This window comes from Schistocerca americana, chromosome 2 (assembly GCF_021461395.2).
Source record: "Schistocerca americana isolate TAMUIC-IGC-003095 chromosome 2, iqSchAmer2.1, whole genome shotgun sequence".
Lineage (NCBI taxonomy): Eukaryota > Metazoa > Arthropoda > Insecta > Orthoptera > Acrididae > Schistocerca > Schistocerca americana.
Window position 1 is genome coordinate 131749132 of NC_060120.1, and position 18032 is coordinate 131767163.

An 18032-nucleotide genomic window follows, 5' to 3' on the forward strand; every position below is an offset into this window, starting at 1 on the left:
AAATTCAACACTTTCATTGATACATTAACCCATTTCTTTGAACTTGCATTCCCACTGAAAACATTAACCATACGGGGAAACTCTAGAACAAACAGCTGGATCACAAAGGGAATAAGGGTTTCAGGCCAGAAGAAAAGACTGCTTCATGAAATATGTAACTCAAAAAATTCCTCACCTGTAGTACGCACATACTATAAAAAATACTCCAAAATATTAAGAAAAGTAATAAAAGCAGCAAAAATAATGCATAATGATGAAATCATTTATAATTCAGCTTATAAATCAAAGGCTATGTGGAGTGTTGTAAAAAAAGAATGTGGAGAATACAGACAACCTTGGAAAAATATAACATTATCACATAAAAATAAAAAAGTAACAAACCCCTTAGAAGTAGCCAACACATTTAACAACTTTTTCACAGGTGTTGCTGAAAATATGTTACAATCAAACTTTAAGAGCATCCAGGCAAATGAATATAAAATAAGTGCTTGTAGAGGATCAATGTACATCAGTTCTGTTTCACAAGATGAAGTAGCTAAAGCAATAAAAGGACTAAAAAACTCCAAATCGGCAGGTATTGATGGTATACCTGCAACAATGTTAAAGAAGAGCGCATCAAACCTAATTGAAGTACTCACACATTTATGCGACTGCTCACTTCAGGCAGGCACTTTCCCTGATGTGTTAAAAACATCAAAAGTTATTCCTGTATATAAAAAAGGGGGATAAAGACAATGTAAATAACTACAGACCCATCACAATTTCCTCCTGCATCTCTAAAGTACTGGAAAAAGTTATGTATGAGAAACTTATGAAATTTATAAATAAAAACAGCATCCTATGTAATGAACAACATGGATTCAGAAATAAGAGGTCAACGACAACTGCTGTCTATGAGTGCATCAATTCCATCCTAAACCTGATGGACAAAAAACAGGAAACAATAGGAGTCTTTATTGACTTGTCAAAAGCTTTTGACATGGTGGACCATAAAATTCTGCTATCAAAGCTAGAAAGATATGGTATTCGAGGTCTGTCCAACAAGTGGATCAGGTCCTTCCTGACAAATCGTATGCAGGCAGTATGCGTCAAGCACACAAATATTGAACTAAAAACTGTATCTAATCACTTATCTGACTATAAACAAATAAAATGTGGTGTACCCCAAGGATCCGTATTGGGACCCCTTCTGTTTCTTCTGTACATAAATGATCTAAGCTTAAATATTGATGCACACAAATCAATCATATTTGCAGATGACACCACGATTCTACTAAAAGGAGACGATGATGAACAGTTACAGCAGACAGTAAACATGGTCACGAAACAACTTAGCAGCTGGGCACAGAGTAATCAGCTTGTAATAAACAGTAAGAAAACCGTTGCTCTAAAATTCCACAATGTTCCTAACAAGGACATGTTTATCCCATCAGTCTCTATCAATGACGAACCAGTTGGTAACAGTACTGAAACCAAATTCTTAGGACTTTGGCTGCAGAGTAATATCAGATGGAATAAGCATATTGAATATCTCAATGCAGAACTGAGCAAAACATGTTATCTTCTTTGTTCATTAAAATCATGCTGTAGTGAGAAAACAGTATTGAATGCATATCATGCGTACTTTCATTCTCGTCTTAGATATGGGGTCACCTTCTGGGGAAACTCTAAAATAGCTAATAGCACTTTTAAACTACAAAAAAGGGCCATTAGAATCTTGTTTGGGTGCAAGCCTAGAGACTCTTGTAAACCCCTGTTTAAGAAATCTGGTATTCCCCCATTACCATGTGTATACATTATGGAAACCCTTTTGTTCTTTAAATTAAATGTAATAGGCAAGGACCAGAGACTACAAAAAAACTGTGATATACATGAGCACTTTACCAGACAAAACAGAAACTTACATATGACTCAAATCAGCACAGCACTGTGCCAAGAAGGTACTTTTCACATGGGAGTTAAGCTTTATAACAAACTTCCTGAAAACATAAAAGCTATCACTGAGGTCAATACATTTGGAAAATCTCTAAAGTCATATTTACAACATCACTGCTTTTACTCCATTGAAGAATATTTAAATTTATGAAATGTGTTATATAAATACTTATGTGTAAAGTGTATTATTGTAAGCTTAAATATGTATGCCTTGAAATTACTTTCAGACTGTATATTTATAACTTGACTTGTCCAATGTCTTATGCATAAGCTGCTATGTAGACAACAGGACCAATAAAATACAATCTACAATCTTAGAAGAAAGATTATTGACTGGAATACTCTCTTTCATATTCTAAAGGTGGCAGGGGTAAAATACAGGGAGCGAAAGGCTATTTACAATTTGTACAGAAACCAGATGGCAGTTGTAAGAGTTGAGGGGTATCAAAGGGAAGCAGTTGTTGGGAAGGGGGTAAGACAGGGTTGTAGCCTCTCCCCGATGTTATTCAATCTGTATATTGAGCAAGCAGTAAAGGAAACAAAAGAAAAATTCGGAGTAGGTATTAAAATCCATGGAGAAGAAATAAAAATGTTGAGGTTCGCCGATGGCATTGTAATTCTGTCAGAGACAGCAAAGGACTTAGAAGATCAGTTGAACGGAATGGATGGTCTCTTGAATAGAGGATATAAGATGAACATCAACAAAAGCAAAACGAGGATAATGGAATGTAGTCGAATTAAGTCGGGTGATGTTGAGGGTATTAGATTAGGAAATGAGACACTTAAAGTAGTAAAGGAGTTTTGCTATTTGGGGAGCAAAATAACTGATGATGGTCGAAGTAGAGAGGATATAAAATGTAGGCTGGCAATGGGAAGGAAAGCGTTTCTGAAGAAGAGAAATTTGTTAACATCGAGTATAGATTTAAGTGTCAGGAAGTTGTTTCTGAAAGTATTTGTATGGAGTGTAGCCATGTATGGAAGTGAAACATGGACGATAAATAGTTTGGACAAGAAGAGAATAGAAGCTTTTGAAATGTGGTGCTACAGAAGAATGCTGAAGATTAGATGGGTAGATCACATAACTAATGAGGAAGTATTGAATAGGATTGGGGAGAAGAGAAGTTTGTGGCACAACTTGACCAGAAGAAAGGATCGGTTGGTAGGACATGTTCTGAGACATCAAGGGATCACCAATTCAGTATTGGAGGGCAGCGTGGAGGGTAAAAACCGTAGGGGGAGACCAAGAGATGAATACACTAAGCAGATTCAGAAGGATGTAGGTTGCAGTAGGTACTGGGAGATGAAGCAGCTTGCACAGGATAGAGTAGCATGGAGAGCTGCATCAAACCAGTCTCAGGACTGAAGACCACAACAACAACAACAGGCATGATATCACATTGTCAATAGAGTGCTTCCATAATTCTGCAAACTATATTGTCTTCCTCATGTTTCCTTAATTTCTTTTAACGTTGGTGGCTTCCAATTTGGTTCTCTTGATGTTGTATAGTCAAAATTGAAATTTTCTGTTGGTGGACACAGTTGCATAAATGCTTGAAATATTCTGCAAGTATTTTACAGTTTTCAGTGATGATGTATGCAGTTTTGAAGATATTTGGATTTTCAAAATGTAATCTTGGTGGCGTATATTTTCTTAAGATGGTTCTGTACACACTGTCCCTGATATTGTTTTGATTAAACTCTAATTTTAGTTATGTCAGTTGATCTTTCAGAGGCTTTAGCCTGACCATCTTGAGACCCTTTGATGTTGATTTCCTGGCGTCTGTAAAGGATTCTCCATTTTTATTTGCATTTCAGATGTTTTTGAAAATTTCTCGGGTATTCAGCTGGGTAGCGTCGTCCAAAAAGCGCGATATTTTGGCAAGCCATCTTCTTGCCATCTTCAGGCGTTCTTGGTGTCTGATTGATCTTCTGATGGATGCCGACTTTATATAATCTCCACCCCTCTCCCGCAGCCTCCGTCTGGGTGCTTTTGAGCAGTCCACAGCTGGTGGTGGGGGAAGGGTGGCGCTGGGTGGTAGGGGAAGTGCGGCGTCCCACGAGAGACCATGGGCCATATTCCTTCCACGGCCACGGCCGGTTGCGGAACTCTGCCGTCATGGTGACAATGCTTCTTCTTCTTCTTCTTCTTCTTCTTCTTCTTCTTCAGATGTCTTGACAGAAGTGGATTTCCGTGTAGACTGTCATCGTGTTTTAATCATACTCAAAGCTGGAGCCAAGGCCTTGCTTAGCTGGAAACCACTGTCTTTATTTATTAGTTTGTCATGCAGCCGGATCTCCACTGCCTCTTTCAGGATACAGTCCCTGAAGGTGTTCGATTGCTGTAACACCTTTGTGCCAACGTAGTTCACGTCATGTCCATGTGAGATGCATTGCTCTGCCACGGCAGACTTCGTCATCTGTGTGTCGTCTGTGTGGTGCTTATGCTCACTACATCTCTCCTGTACCGTCTGTATGGTCTGTCCTATATACATTTTCCCGCACTGGCAAGGGATGCTGTAAACTCCTGGTTTCCAGAGTACTAAGTCGTCCTTGACTGATCCTAATAATGTTTTTGTGGGGTGGAGATTACATAAAGTCGGCATCCATCATAGATCAATCAGACACCAAGAACGCCTGAAGATAGCAAGAAGTTGGCTAGCTGAAATATCGTGCCTTTTGGACGACGCTACCCAGCTGATTACCCGAGAAATTTTCAAGATTTCTGTATGCCAAGAAAACCTCAGATCACACATTCCAGATGTTGTTTTCGTAATAGTGTTTTAAGTTTACTGCCCATAGTTAACCTGTGTGTGTCGAAATTCTTAGGCTGGTACTTATTCCTTTTATATTCATGTGTCTAATTTTTAACTTTGTTATGGAGACTCTTTTAATGTACAAAAATACACTAATTTATTGCTGTCTGTTCAGAAAGGGCTCCTGTATCAAAACCTCCAGTACGGTCAGTTTGTCAAGTGGTAGGCAACATCTCCTAAGCTCACACTGGGACAGAGCTCAATAAACGCAATTGCCCACACCAAGCAACAGTTGATTATGCACTCAAAAGTCTTCTTGATGCAGCTGCTGAGAACCATATTTCAATAGCTGTATCTGTCTAGTCCTCCCTTGGTTTCAAAAGAAATACGATGGCTGTACCCTCTCCATAAATTAGGGTTTCATCTTTGGTGAAGTTTTGGCAAAAGAGTGTGCGAGTGTTCTTTTGAAAGCAGTACTTGAGAGAGTAATGTTTCATACTGCACTCCACCTGTACCTGATGTTATACTGTGGGTCAAAGACAATGCATGGTCCCACTCCCAAGTGGTGAAAGAGAGGTTGTACTCATCTGTCTCTGATGAACTAAAATTGAGACGGTCTACTCTCTCTGTCAACAATGTATAGCATCAAAGGTGGCACGAGATGTTAGTTAACCGGGTAATTGCATGTGGAGTGGTTGTGATATTATCCACTATTGCCCTTGCAGATGATAACTCTGCTTTTATGTCTTGTAATACCTCCACTGATGGCCGTTTTCACCCAACCCACAGTGCAAGCAGCCCTGGACAAGGGGTAAGTATAACCCCATAGAGCGAGCACCAGAGGCACAGTCTGCAAAACATGCAGGGGATAGTCTGGCAAATCCCCTCCCCTCGCTTAAGAATGGAAACCTTGCAAAGAGCATGGCAGACAACAAGAAGTGTGCATATAACAATGCATTTCCTGCCTCACAGTCCACAGGCACTGGGACAGAGCACAAACACAAAGTGTCAAGAATTTGCAGAAAGGCATGCGAAACTATAAAGAACTGAGGAAGATATTAGCCAGTTTAAAAAAATGAGGACTTTGCTTACACATCATAAAAACCCCAGCAGATTCTTAGACAAAGCACAAACATAAGACTGTCTAGGCTTCATGCAAAGATAGCCCGAGTCTTAACACAGAGTGAGACATTACAAAGAATTGCTTTCACAACAACTTAGGAATGCAGAAAAACACTGGAACAATGTGTGACTGACACTGGTAACAGTCTTGACAGTGAAAACATGAGAAAGACGCCAATTTCAGAGTCACACACCAGCCCATGCAAGACAGAAAAATTCCACCCGCACTGGGAGGCATGGGCATGAAACGGCGATCAGTCACTGGTTGGCATTGCAAATGTAGTCTCATATGGCAATGCCAAGCACAGAAGCAAGAGGACATGGAAGCTCTTCCATTCATCGCCTACATCTGCCTCCTGAGATCGTGATATCACTATTTCAGCTACTGCAATCCACAACAAGCAGTCACCATAAAGACTGGTCTTGGATCCTCCCTGATGAGAGCTGCTGTCTCAGCACTGCCACTAAAAGGTGACACCATCACTATATGAAGAATGACCACAAAGAATGGTCATATAATTCATTACCCCCCCCCCCCCCCCCCCTCCTTTTCCCCTTCATAACGTAGTTGTGTCCACACCCAGACAAATCGCCATCATTTCATGTTTTAATCATCTAATCAATCTGTTCTACTCTTTTATCGATCACTTAACCTCACAACTGTTTGCTGTTTTTTGAGTTCACTTAATTATTCATGTCACATAATTATTGGCTCCCAGGATGAGGCGGCCTCACTAGTAATTTGCATGCTATGTCATGTCAAAGAAGTCTCAATTCACTACATTTTTGGCATCTAACATGGGGCAATCTCATTGATAATTTGCATACTATATGATATCATAAATAATTTTGGAGGATTCACTACAACTTATCTTCACCTCTCACTCCCATACTTTTTCTGATGTACTGAAGCTACTTATAGACTTTTCGAACTCTTGTTTAAGTTTTATATGATTTTATTTTACAGTGCTTGATTATAGCCTAGTTCTTGCTCTTGCTAATCAATATTCTGTGAGGTTTCCATTTATTGGACCACATTACAATTCTTACAGGCTCTTTTGTCTCTCCCTGATCTCTGTTTGACACTCCTTAGCAATGGTGGTAGTCTAACAGACCCTTCAATGGATGCCAAAACATCAGAAACAGTTTTTCCACAACACACCAGCCCAAAAATGATCATTTGAAGACTTACATGGAGATTTCAGGGGGGAATAACGTTATGTCTTGGTTGTAAAATGAGTCAAACATCTTGTCAAAATGTATGGTCACTGTTATTATTCAGATAGCACCATGGATTTGACAGATCGTCAAAATGTATGGTCACTATTATTATTCAGATAGCACCATGGATTTGACAGATCCTCAGGAGACGGAGACTAATGGCGGCACGCGGTACCAAGGACGTAGATATACTTATGAGAGACAGCTCCATAAACTTGTCCTCTGACTAGCTGCAAATACTATGCAACCATCACAACTCAGTTACACCACCTGACAAAAACATACTGCACCCAGACGACATGGTCAGATGTCAACATAACTTCGTACATATACACACTATCAGTGGGTATATAAACGATTAAGAGTTGCAATTCTCTGAAACAGATGGAATGGCCACCAAAGCGCATTAGTGTTGTTCATGTTTAGTGACGTTAACAGGAATCATAGGGCGTATAAAGGATGTGAACAGCATCCAACACTGAGTGAACACAATGAAGGACACACAGATACCACATATTCATGTGAGTCGGCATTATCAATATCTGACACTGCCAAACTTAACTACTGTAGCAGCGCGTCAAGTGGAGGGGATTGGATTGAATAGAGTTTGAAAGTGACCTCATTGTGGGTCTCCATTTGGCAGACTAGTTGTATCATGCAATATCCAGATCTTTTGGGCGTTCGGATGTGAAAGTGGCCGGATGATGGACTGCGTGGGAATGTGAGGGCAAGGATACTCATTGCCAAGGTTCCAGTCTACTATGCCTGACCACCACAAGGAAGGATATAGTATTGTGCACCAAGCAGCACAGAATAAACCCCTCCATATCAGTACTTACCATCTGAGAATATTCTATGTCGGCCGCACCACTGGTCAGAGACAAGCAGCAGCCAGACTGAGGAATTACCAACCCATGCATAGTCTGTCATTAACATAACAATACAAACAGTTGCATTTGGCATGGTGTTTAACTGGGAAGCCTGTACTGCTGACTAATGGTGTTGCATTATGTTCAGTGATGAAACTGTAGTTTTGCACTACCCCAGATGAGGACTGTTGGTGGGTATGATGGCGACCTGGGGAGAGGTCCCATTCTTCCAGTGTTCTGAAGAGGCACAGCAGTGTTACTTCCTGTGTCATGGCGTGGGAAGCCATTGGGTATGGTTTCAGGCCATGTTTAGTAGTGACTGAGGGAACTCTGATGACACAATGGTATGCAACAGACATCCTGTGTCCTCATATGTTACCTCTCAGGCAACAATATCACGATGCCCTTTTTCAACAGGACAATGCCTGTCCACACATGGCATCTGCCTCTGTGAACCGTTTGTGTGAAGTTGAGGTAATCCCATGGCAAGCACAGTCACCTTATCTATCACCAATAGAACATTTGTGGGACCAGTTCAGACATCAACTTCAGCCAAATGCTAATATGCTGCAATGTCAAGGACCAGTTGCAACAGTTACGGGGTACCTTGTCTCAGGAGAGGATACAATGGCTTTAAGACACCCTTCCCAACCAAATCAGTGCATGCATCCACTCCAGTGAGGACGCACCATCATGCTGATAAGTGGCTTATACTGCCAAAGTTCTTTGCAAATTTGACTCAATTTTGTAATCACTGAAAACAACAGATACCCCCTCAACCTGAGAAGTTACATTTCATTCCCCCCACCCCTTTTGATTGCTTCATGTTCTTTATCAGGTAGTGTGTTTCCTACTATCCATTGGCTTTTATTGGTTACCTTCAAACAACTGCGGGATTATTGGGACTGGTCTCCGTTACAGACTTTGCTTATGATAGCTTGTTTTGGCCTGACTGGCCCTCTTTCTATGATTATTCCTGAACATGGTTTGGCGAGTGCTTTAGAACTTTTTAGTGTTTTGCTTTCAACCATGTGGAATTATTTGGTTATCTGCATCATATCATGTCTGTGTCTTACATGTGCTGTCACTGCAGAGACTAAGTCCCAATAAAATTAGTACAGAAGAAGTGGAAAATGACACTATCTTTTTAAGTTGGGCTCAGGTGACTAACTTAGCTACCCACCAGAATCATAAACCCAGTCATTTTCATGTGGAAGTTCCTGTAGGAAGTGCTGTTTTCTGCTCAAGCTGTAATGGTGCCGTATCTGCTCATGGTCTATTGGTAACATTGTGCAGTGTAAATGTAAAGTCAAGAATTGAAATAATACATTTCCACAGCCAATCTGTTTGAGTGGGCGCAAAATGTGTTGCAGGCACCCGCTGTGTTGACTGATGATATGAAAAGAATGTCAACGAGCTTTACTCTCATTTTCGTAACTACTTAGTGGCTAAGTGTAGTTATGAATAGTATTCATTGCATCAACAATAATTTCAGCACCATAAATTATGAGCAGAAAGAATTACTTGAGTGGACAACCCCCCCCACCCCTCTTCAGTAGCTGCTACAGTAATTTCTGTTTTTCTATCACAAGTGTAATGCAAACTGAAAAGCTCTTCTTCTCTCTCTCTCTCTTTTTTTTTTTTTTTTTTTTTTGTCAACATTATGAACAGATGATACTTTTTGTTCATCTGAACATTATAAACTTAAAAAACTAGTTTTTATTATGAGTGCTTTTATTTGCACTATCTCCCAAATAGAGGAACAAAAACGAAAAATACAAAAACGCAGCACTGATTGTGAAACACAAACACCCACAGTGAAATTGTGTAACCTACAAACAGGAGAAAGTTTGAAATCAAGAAAGTGAACTATGCAAAGAAACCATACACAATGAGATTACAAGCAAGATGATAAAACTGTGAAGAAATGAAATTACAAGTTCGCTTTCAGTCTCCTATAACATGACAGGAGATGCAGTTATCAGAACATACAGAAAAGAAAACAAAAAGTTTGGATGATGACTAGAACATTTCGTTCTAATGTAAAACTGTCATTCTGTGTATAATAATCCAAAGAATTAAAAATTTTATCTTTTTGAAATGAACAATACACTTATGTCAATAAAAATGGAAAGGCCCTTGAGAACTTTTCTGACAGTTATGTGGAGAATCAGAGTTACTCGAGCTTTGACCAGGATGGATATGTTTTAGAGTCATGTAATTAGGGCCATAGGAGACTAGACTATTGCAGAAGCCCATGGTTATGACAAGATGTCATCAAACTATAGCTACACAGCTGATTGCCAAAAATGTCTGGATGTTAAACACTTCAAAAATCAATAGGAACTTGTGGAATACAGAAGCCAGTACTAGAAGAGAGGTCCCACTGTGCAGAAGGATACAGGACATGGTTATTAATTCCAGTAATAAACCGACTGGAAAAAAAAGAAAAAAAAATCTCAACACTGAGGAGGAGTTTTGCGACTAAACAAAAGTTGGTAGCATGTTTCTACACCTGAAAGATGATGTCTATTCAGATTTTGCACCAGTCACAAAAGTGGTGCTAGTAACACCAGTATGAGGATGCAAATCAGGTTTGCTTTAAATATATGCTGTAACAGCCATGAGTGGTAGTTACCTCCGAGGTTAGGCATGTTGAGCTGATTTTTGTCAACAATGCCTTTCAGGTGACAAAGACGCCATTATCAACAACTCATTGAGTTTGAACAAGGTTATGTAATAGGGTTACAAGAACCTGAATGTTTCTTCTGCAATACCAAAGAAAAACTTGGCAGGAATTTAGCAACTGTGCACGATTGATGGCAGCAGTGGTCTGGAGAATATATGGTCGCAAGAAGGCTGGGCTCTGGATGGCCACATGGCACTTCCAAGAGGAAAGACCATCATGTTTGGCATATGGCTCTGGTGCACCATACGGCTTCTACAGTAGCAATTTGAGCAGCAGTTGGCATTGCAGTGACAACAAACTGTTGCAAATTGGTTACTTCAAGGAGATCTCTCAGCCAGGTGCCCCGTAGCGTGCATTCCACTCATTCCAATTACCCTAAATCACTGCTGTTTTGCGACTTCAGTGGTGTCATGAGAGAGCTTGATGGAGGGCAGGGTGGAGGTCTGTTGTGTTCTCTGACAAAACCTGGTTCTGCCTCAATGCCAGTGGTGGCTGTGTGTTGGTTAGAATGAGACCAGTTGAGGGCCTATACCTAAGCTGTTTGCATGCCAGACACACATGACCTACACCTAGAGTTGTGGTCTGGGGTGTGATTTCATATGGCATTAGAAGCACTCTTGTAGAGGTCCCATGCACCCTGACTGCAAATCTGTACGTCAATCTAATGATTCAACCTGTTGTGCTACCGTTCATGAACAACTTCCAGGGGGTGTTTTCCAACAGGATAATGCTTGTCCACAAATCACTGTTGTAGCCCAACATGCTCTACATTGTTAACATGCTGCCTTGGCCTGCTTGATCACCAGATCTGTCTCTAACTGAGCACATATGGGACATCATCATACAACAAGTGCAGCATCATCCACTAACAGCGTTAATCATCTCTGTATTGACTGACAAAGTTCAACAGGCATTGTGTTACATTCCACAAACTGGCTTCTGGCATCTGTACACCACAATGCGGGCATGTATGCATGCTTGCATCAACATTCTGACAGTTAAACACCAGTTATTAATTAACCAGAATTTCACATTTGCAATGGCTTATCTCTTGCTTAAACTAACTTGTGATCTTGCCATGTTAATTGCTTAAATATGTTATCTAGACAAACGTATTCCCAACATTTCATTACCCTACATTAATTACTCTTTGTGTTCCTCTTAGAGGAAGCTGGTGTTATTAACCGAACACAGTCTTCTCAAGCAAATAAGTAGTGGATGGAGGTATGGGAGGTATATTGGTTGTAAGAGTCTTGTTAATGTGAGAATAAACCTAACTGTACAGTATTTTCTATTCTATGACTCTGTGTGTGTGTGTGTGTGTGTGTTGCTCATAATCTTCAATCACTATTCTGTGACGCTGCTAAATTACATGGAAATCAGAGTGCTGCATCTGCTCATTCAAGAAACTATTGGCTAGTAAAAGGAATCACTCAGTCTTGGAATAATTCCTATTGCTGGGCTGCAGTGAAAGCAGCAATAGTTATGAAAGTTCCTGTCAAGTAATTCAACTGACAACATATACTGGCCAATCAGGTGCATGGACAAACCTGTAGAAAACTTTGCAGAATTCTAGGCAAAAGATCCTACTATGGGATACTTCAGTTTTGAGGCAGTAGAGTGTTGCAGTATCACAATGCTCCCGTCAGCAGCAGGAGTGTTTTTGCCATAGCAAAAAAGTATATGTTTCAGATTGTCAACACAATTATTTTTGCATACACAGCAAGAGATTAAGAGATTAGGCAAAGATATTGCTTATACTGACTCAGCTGTTTTGTCATATATTTGTCACTGGGGGCGGGGGGGGGGGGGGGGGGGGGGGGGGGGGCGGAGAGCAGCTAATATAGAACAGATGTGTCTGGCTTGAAATCAGTAAGAAAGAAGACATGTTTCTCTAGAATGTTAAGTCTATATGTAATCTAAAGAAGATAAGTAGCTACTCACCACATAGATGAAGCACGGTGTGGCAGATAGACACAATGAAGAAGCTTGCTTTATCTGATGAAAGACATACTCTGATAGCTGTACAATATCTAGCAGTTTTTTTCACAGCGCCTGTCAGCCACTCGACGACTCCCCTGTGTGTTGAGTAGCAATCTATCCCAACCTGGATTTTCCATTGTTCAAGTTTACATGTAATACTGTTATATGATCACTAAAGAATTAATACATAAACAATAAATTGAGAGTTCTAGTTTTGTGAATTGACTACATTATTTATTGTCACCAAAAATCTGATCCTGTCCTAGACCCACACATTAGCCTGCAGCAGATACTATATTTTGATGCGAGGCCACTAGATCTTCCACCCCCACCCCCATCCCCCCTTCTGCAAATTAGATAACATTATCCCCATAATCTGGTTTCGAACCTTACACATTAAACATCAATTTCACAAGAAGGTTAAATGGTGGCAGCTGATCATATTTGTCAATTGTAAGAACACTGACATGAACCATCATGGATTAAACTATTTAAATAATCTTCATCAAAGCCTATAGGCATTCCTGGATGTGGAGAATCATTCACTTCAAACTGATCCTGCCTGATATATGAAAACTATTTTTTGGCTTTTATCTTATGGCACTCAGCTCGTATGTGGCACAAATAATTTGAATTATCCCACCCAATGCAAACAATATGACTTTCCAGTTGACACTCCATTTCCTAATATTTGAACAACTCTCATAATCCTTAAATACACTAAATCCAATGTGCAATGGGAAGAACAATACTAGAACATCAAGTAGAAAGACATAAATGATAAATACATGTATATCCACCTGAGTGATAAAATGCAAACAAAACTATTATGGACTTACGCACCAGCCTATGTGTTTTCCCCAGGTACATTTTAAATGTGACGGTAAATTAAATATTTCAATTTCCTTCATGTTGTATGCAGCAGGAGTTAATAATCTAACCACTGTTGATACTGTACAGTGTTCATTCAGTTTATCAATAATATTTCATGTGCAAATTCACATCACAAAAATAAATAATTTTATGCTTGTCAAAGCCAAGTGCAGCAACACACACTGCACAAGGGTGTGTTGAAAAGTAATGCCTCTTAATTTTTTATTCTATTCTCAATATCAGTTGACATATTATGTGTCATACATATTACTCAGTCCACTTTCCAACTTCGCTGACACAAGTCACAACCTTCTGCTGCTAGAGGGCACTGAACTGTAGCTTGTAACATGCTGGTGTGTAATGTAATTATTTCAGTACATGAGAAACAGTGAGCTGTAACCAAGTTTCCAACCGTCTACAGATAGAGCACATTCTCCTTCAGCATGACAATGTCGGACCACACACGAGTGTTGCAACATCTGTAAAGTCTCATGTCTTGGGATCACTGTCATCGATCATCCTCCATACATTCCTGACACTGCACCATGTGATTTTCATCTGCTTCCAAAACTTAAAAGAACAGCTTCAAGGACTTCACTTTAATAGTGATGAAGCGGTGCAAGCAGAGGTGAGGCTGTGGCTCTGTCATGAATGTCAAAAACATTGTACAGTGACAGTATCAACAAATTGGTTCCTCATTGGGAGAAATATGTTTGTCACCTGGGAGATGATGTTGAGTAATAAATATGTAGACATGAAGAACAAAGATGTAGAATATTAATGAAGTTCGTTTTATTCAAAACGCTTTAGGAGTTTCCACATTAAAAGAAACTGAAGGCGTTACTTTTCAGTACACCCTTGCAGATCACTGTGCAAGATGTGATATGTCATATAATCAACTGTGTAGATTGTCAGTCCCATCACACAGTGACTTCACGGCTGTTGTCCACAGCACTGAGGGTAACACTCGAGCTGAAAGCGATCTGAGTAGGACAGACAGTTGCAAGATTTTTTGCGAAATGTTTTTTTGAAATGTTTTGCTATTGTTAGCAGGTCAGAAAGTGATATAAATCATCTTTGCTCTTCAATCAGACTGATGGAATAGAAGAGCATCCTTGAAATCCAGGAAAAAATGGGCTTAAACTTCCAATGTTTCACTTATTCTGTGTGATATTGCTACTAGACCACAAGCTTACACAACTCCAAAACAGCTCAATAAGAATACAACAACTGGTCCACAAACTTCAGCATCCTACAATGTCAGCAATTTGTGTAGATGGTAAGACTTACAGTACTGATGAGAAGAAAAGTTTACTACTGCTTTATATGAAGAATTCAAACTAAGTACCTATGGCAGCTAGCCAGAAGTTAGGTTTTATATCAGTCTACCTAAACAGTGGTGAAATAAATGACAAAGGCACACTATTTCACTTTTAACATTTACATTTCTGAGATGTTCTATAATACATTATCTGGACAGTGCATCCAAGTGTACGTGAATATATCTTTTCCAACAGCTCTACATTATAACTGCAAGTCAAAATACGACCCACATAAACATACATCACTACACATGCGACATAGTCCAATCACACATACACAACACAAACACAGTTGTACAAATGGAAACAGTACATTGCCTTACAAGAGAAAATGCTGACAAAACTCGAGGTGCTTTAAGCCGACATACCCAGCATTGGTACAGTTGCACACCAAAACAATGCTGAATAAATGTAACTTATTTAACAGACCTCATTTCGAATTCGGTGTACAGTGCGTTTCATTCTTCTTACCAAGGGGCCATCCCGCCCAAACAGCAGGAGGAACGTATCAATGAATTCACGTGATTTTTCTTCCCACTTCTGTAACATATCTACCTTCTTCTCTCCAATATTCTCCATTACACGCTTTCCTTTATCTTTTAGTTCAACCATTTTGTTCTGCAAGCGGAACTTTTTCTCCTGGAAGAGTAAAAAAAATAATTAATGGATGCACATAACTAATTGTACATATTTTGAGGTATAACTCTGAATGAATTACAGTGAAGAGCCAAAGAAATTGGTTCATCTGCCTAATACCGTGTAGAGCTCCCGCAACCATGCAGAAGTGCCATAACATGATGTGGAATTGACTCAATTAGTGTCTGAAGTGGTGCTGAGGGAACTGAAACCATCAATCCAACAGGGGTGTCCATTAATCCGTAAGAGTGTGAGGGGGTGGAGATCTCTTCTGAACAGCACCTTGCAAGACATCCCAGATATGCTCAATAATGTTTGCGTCTGGGGAGTCTGGTGGCCAGTGGAAATGTTTAAACTCAGAAGAATGTTCCTGGAGCCACTCTGTCGCAATTGTGGACATGTGGGGTGTCACAATGTCCTGCTGGAATTGCCCAAGTCCGTTGCAATGCACAATACACATGAAAGGATGCAGGTGATCAGACAGGATGCTTACGTATATGTCACCTGTCAGAGTTACATCTATATGTATCAGCAGTCCTGTACCACTCTAACTCCACACGCCGCACACCATTACAGAACCTCCGCCAGCTTGAACAGTCCCCTGCTCACATATAGGATCCATGGACTCGTGAGGTTGTCTCCCCACCCATACGCATCCATCCGCTTGATACAATTTGAAATGAGACTCGTCCGACCAGACAACATGCTTCCTCTCATCAACAGTCCAATGTCAGTATTAATGGGCACAGGCGAAGCGTAAAGCTTGGTGTCGTGCAGTAATCAAGAGTACAGAAGGGGGCCTTCAGCTCCAAAAACCCACACCGATGATGTTTCACTGAATGGTTTGCATGCTGACACTTGTTGATGGCCCAGCATTGAAATCTGCAGCAATTTGTGCAAGGGTTGCACTTCTGCCACCTTGAACAATTTTGTTCAGTCGTTGTCAGTCCCATTCTTGCAAAATCTTTTTCCAGCCACAGCAAAATTGGAGATTTGAGGTTTTGTCGAATTCCTGATATTCATGGTACACTAAGAAATGGTCATACATGAAAATCCGCAATGCATTGCTACCTCAGAGATGCTCTGTCCCATCATTCATGTGCCAACTATAACATGACGTTCAAACTCACTTAAATATTGATACCCTGCCATTGTAGTAGCAGTAACCGATCTATCAACTGCACCACACACTTGTTGTCTTATATAAGTGTTGCCGACTGCAGCACTTTATTCTGCCTGTTTACATATCTCTGTATTTGAATATACATACCTATACTAGTTTCTTTGGTGCTTCAGTGTAGATGCATTACAATACCAGAACATAATGATTTTATTCAGTTATTTTCATTACAGAACATGAACCAAAATTTAAGATAACAAGACTGCAGCTTTTCATATAATTACTTGTACTGTTCTATCCCATTTTCCTCTTTTTGTTTATTTATAATTTTCACATTTTACTTAACAAATATTTCCCACATAAGGCACGTGAAGCGAAACATAATAAGTAAAATATTAATAACTTATCACTTCTTCAGCCGGTATTTGAAAATAAAATCATTCCATTGTCACCTTAAAATAATAATGCTGTTTATTGTATTCTCACCAGGTAGTGACGAATATATTCCACAACTGTGCAGCAATCTGTAGATGGAATTGTTTAATCACTTCCTAAGGGTCTGGAGTGTCGATTTGGACATAACTAGGATTAATCAGATTCTTTTTAAGATAGACTTTGCTTCATTTTTTGGATTCACTGGCTTGCAACTTACTGTGTGAAGCCTCTTACTGTTATTTCCAATTTTGACAGTTTTTGAACATGCTTATGCTTGTCAGAAAACCACATACCCTGCTGTACCAATCAGTGGTGGATTTTTGAACATGACTCTGATCACCAAATTGTGGGACTACGTTGTTATGCGTGTTCAAGCCTTTAGGCAAAACTTATGAAAGAAAAAGTGTAGAAAGTTGATTCCTAATAGAATTCCAGTGCTACAACACCTACTCAAAACAATTATCAATACCTCAAATATTTTAAATATGCTCTCTGACACAACGCTCCTAAGTACTTTTAAGCTGATCTCAGGAGAACTATTGAAAAAGAGAAGGAAGGAAAATTCAAGAGCCCTACAACTCCCTGTATCAACCACAAAGCTCTCCTGGCCAAATTTAAATTAATTTGTCCACTTGGCAACAGTTGAATACAAAGAAGCAGAGTCTCCCAGTGTATTCTGGGAATCGGCATGAATGTCCTTTCCTTTCATACATTTCTTTATGAAGTACTTAATCACTGATCGAATCTCGATTTTTTTTTTTTTCCATCTTCACAAATCACTATGCGGGAACAACAACAGAGTCACGACACCACCACAGCTCTCTTCCAAGAGCACTGACGTGGCATGTGTTTACAGGCAACAGCCCAATGAATATCATGTGAACAACTTGTTGCGCAAGTGCTGACCTCTTGTGGTGATTCCGAGAACTTTTCAAACCCTCGTAGCTGACGAAATAAGGGGGAAGATTTCTGAACACGTAAATTCTGGGCAGAAACAAAGTAATCCATGAATGCTGTATGTCAGGGGAGCGGTATGTGACTTAAAGCATCACCACCTGCTGTAATGTAGGGCCA

The 18032-nt window shown here is 39.9% G+C and overlaps 1 protein-coding gene across 8 annotated transcripts in view; it reads right to left on the reverse strand.

The window, feature by feature from the left end:
• The window catches only part of LOC124596644 (choline-phosphate cytidylyltransferase A-like), a 133343-nt gene that overhangs the window by 21553 nt on the left and 93758 nt on the right, over window positions 1-18032 (reverse strand). For 6 of the 8 annotated variants that reach the window (XM_047135872.1, XM_047135874.1, XM_047135873.1 and 3 more), the window contains one exon: window positions 15197-15406. In XM_047135872.1, coding sequence (XP_046991828.1) covers window positions 15197-15406 — 210 coding nt within the window. The remainder of the gene's footprint in view (window positions 1-15196; window positions 15407-18032) is intronic. The other 2 variants (XM_047135876.1, XM_047135875.1) reach the window with 1 other exon arrangement.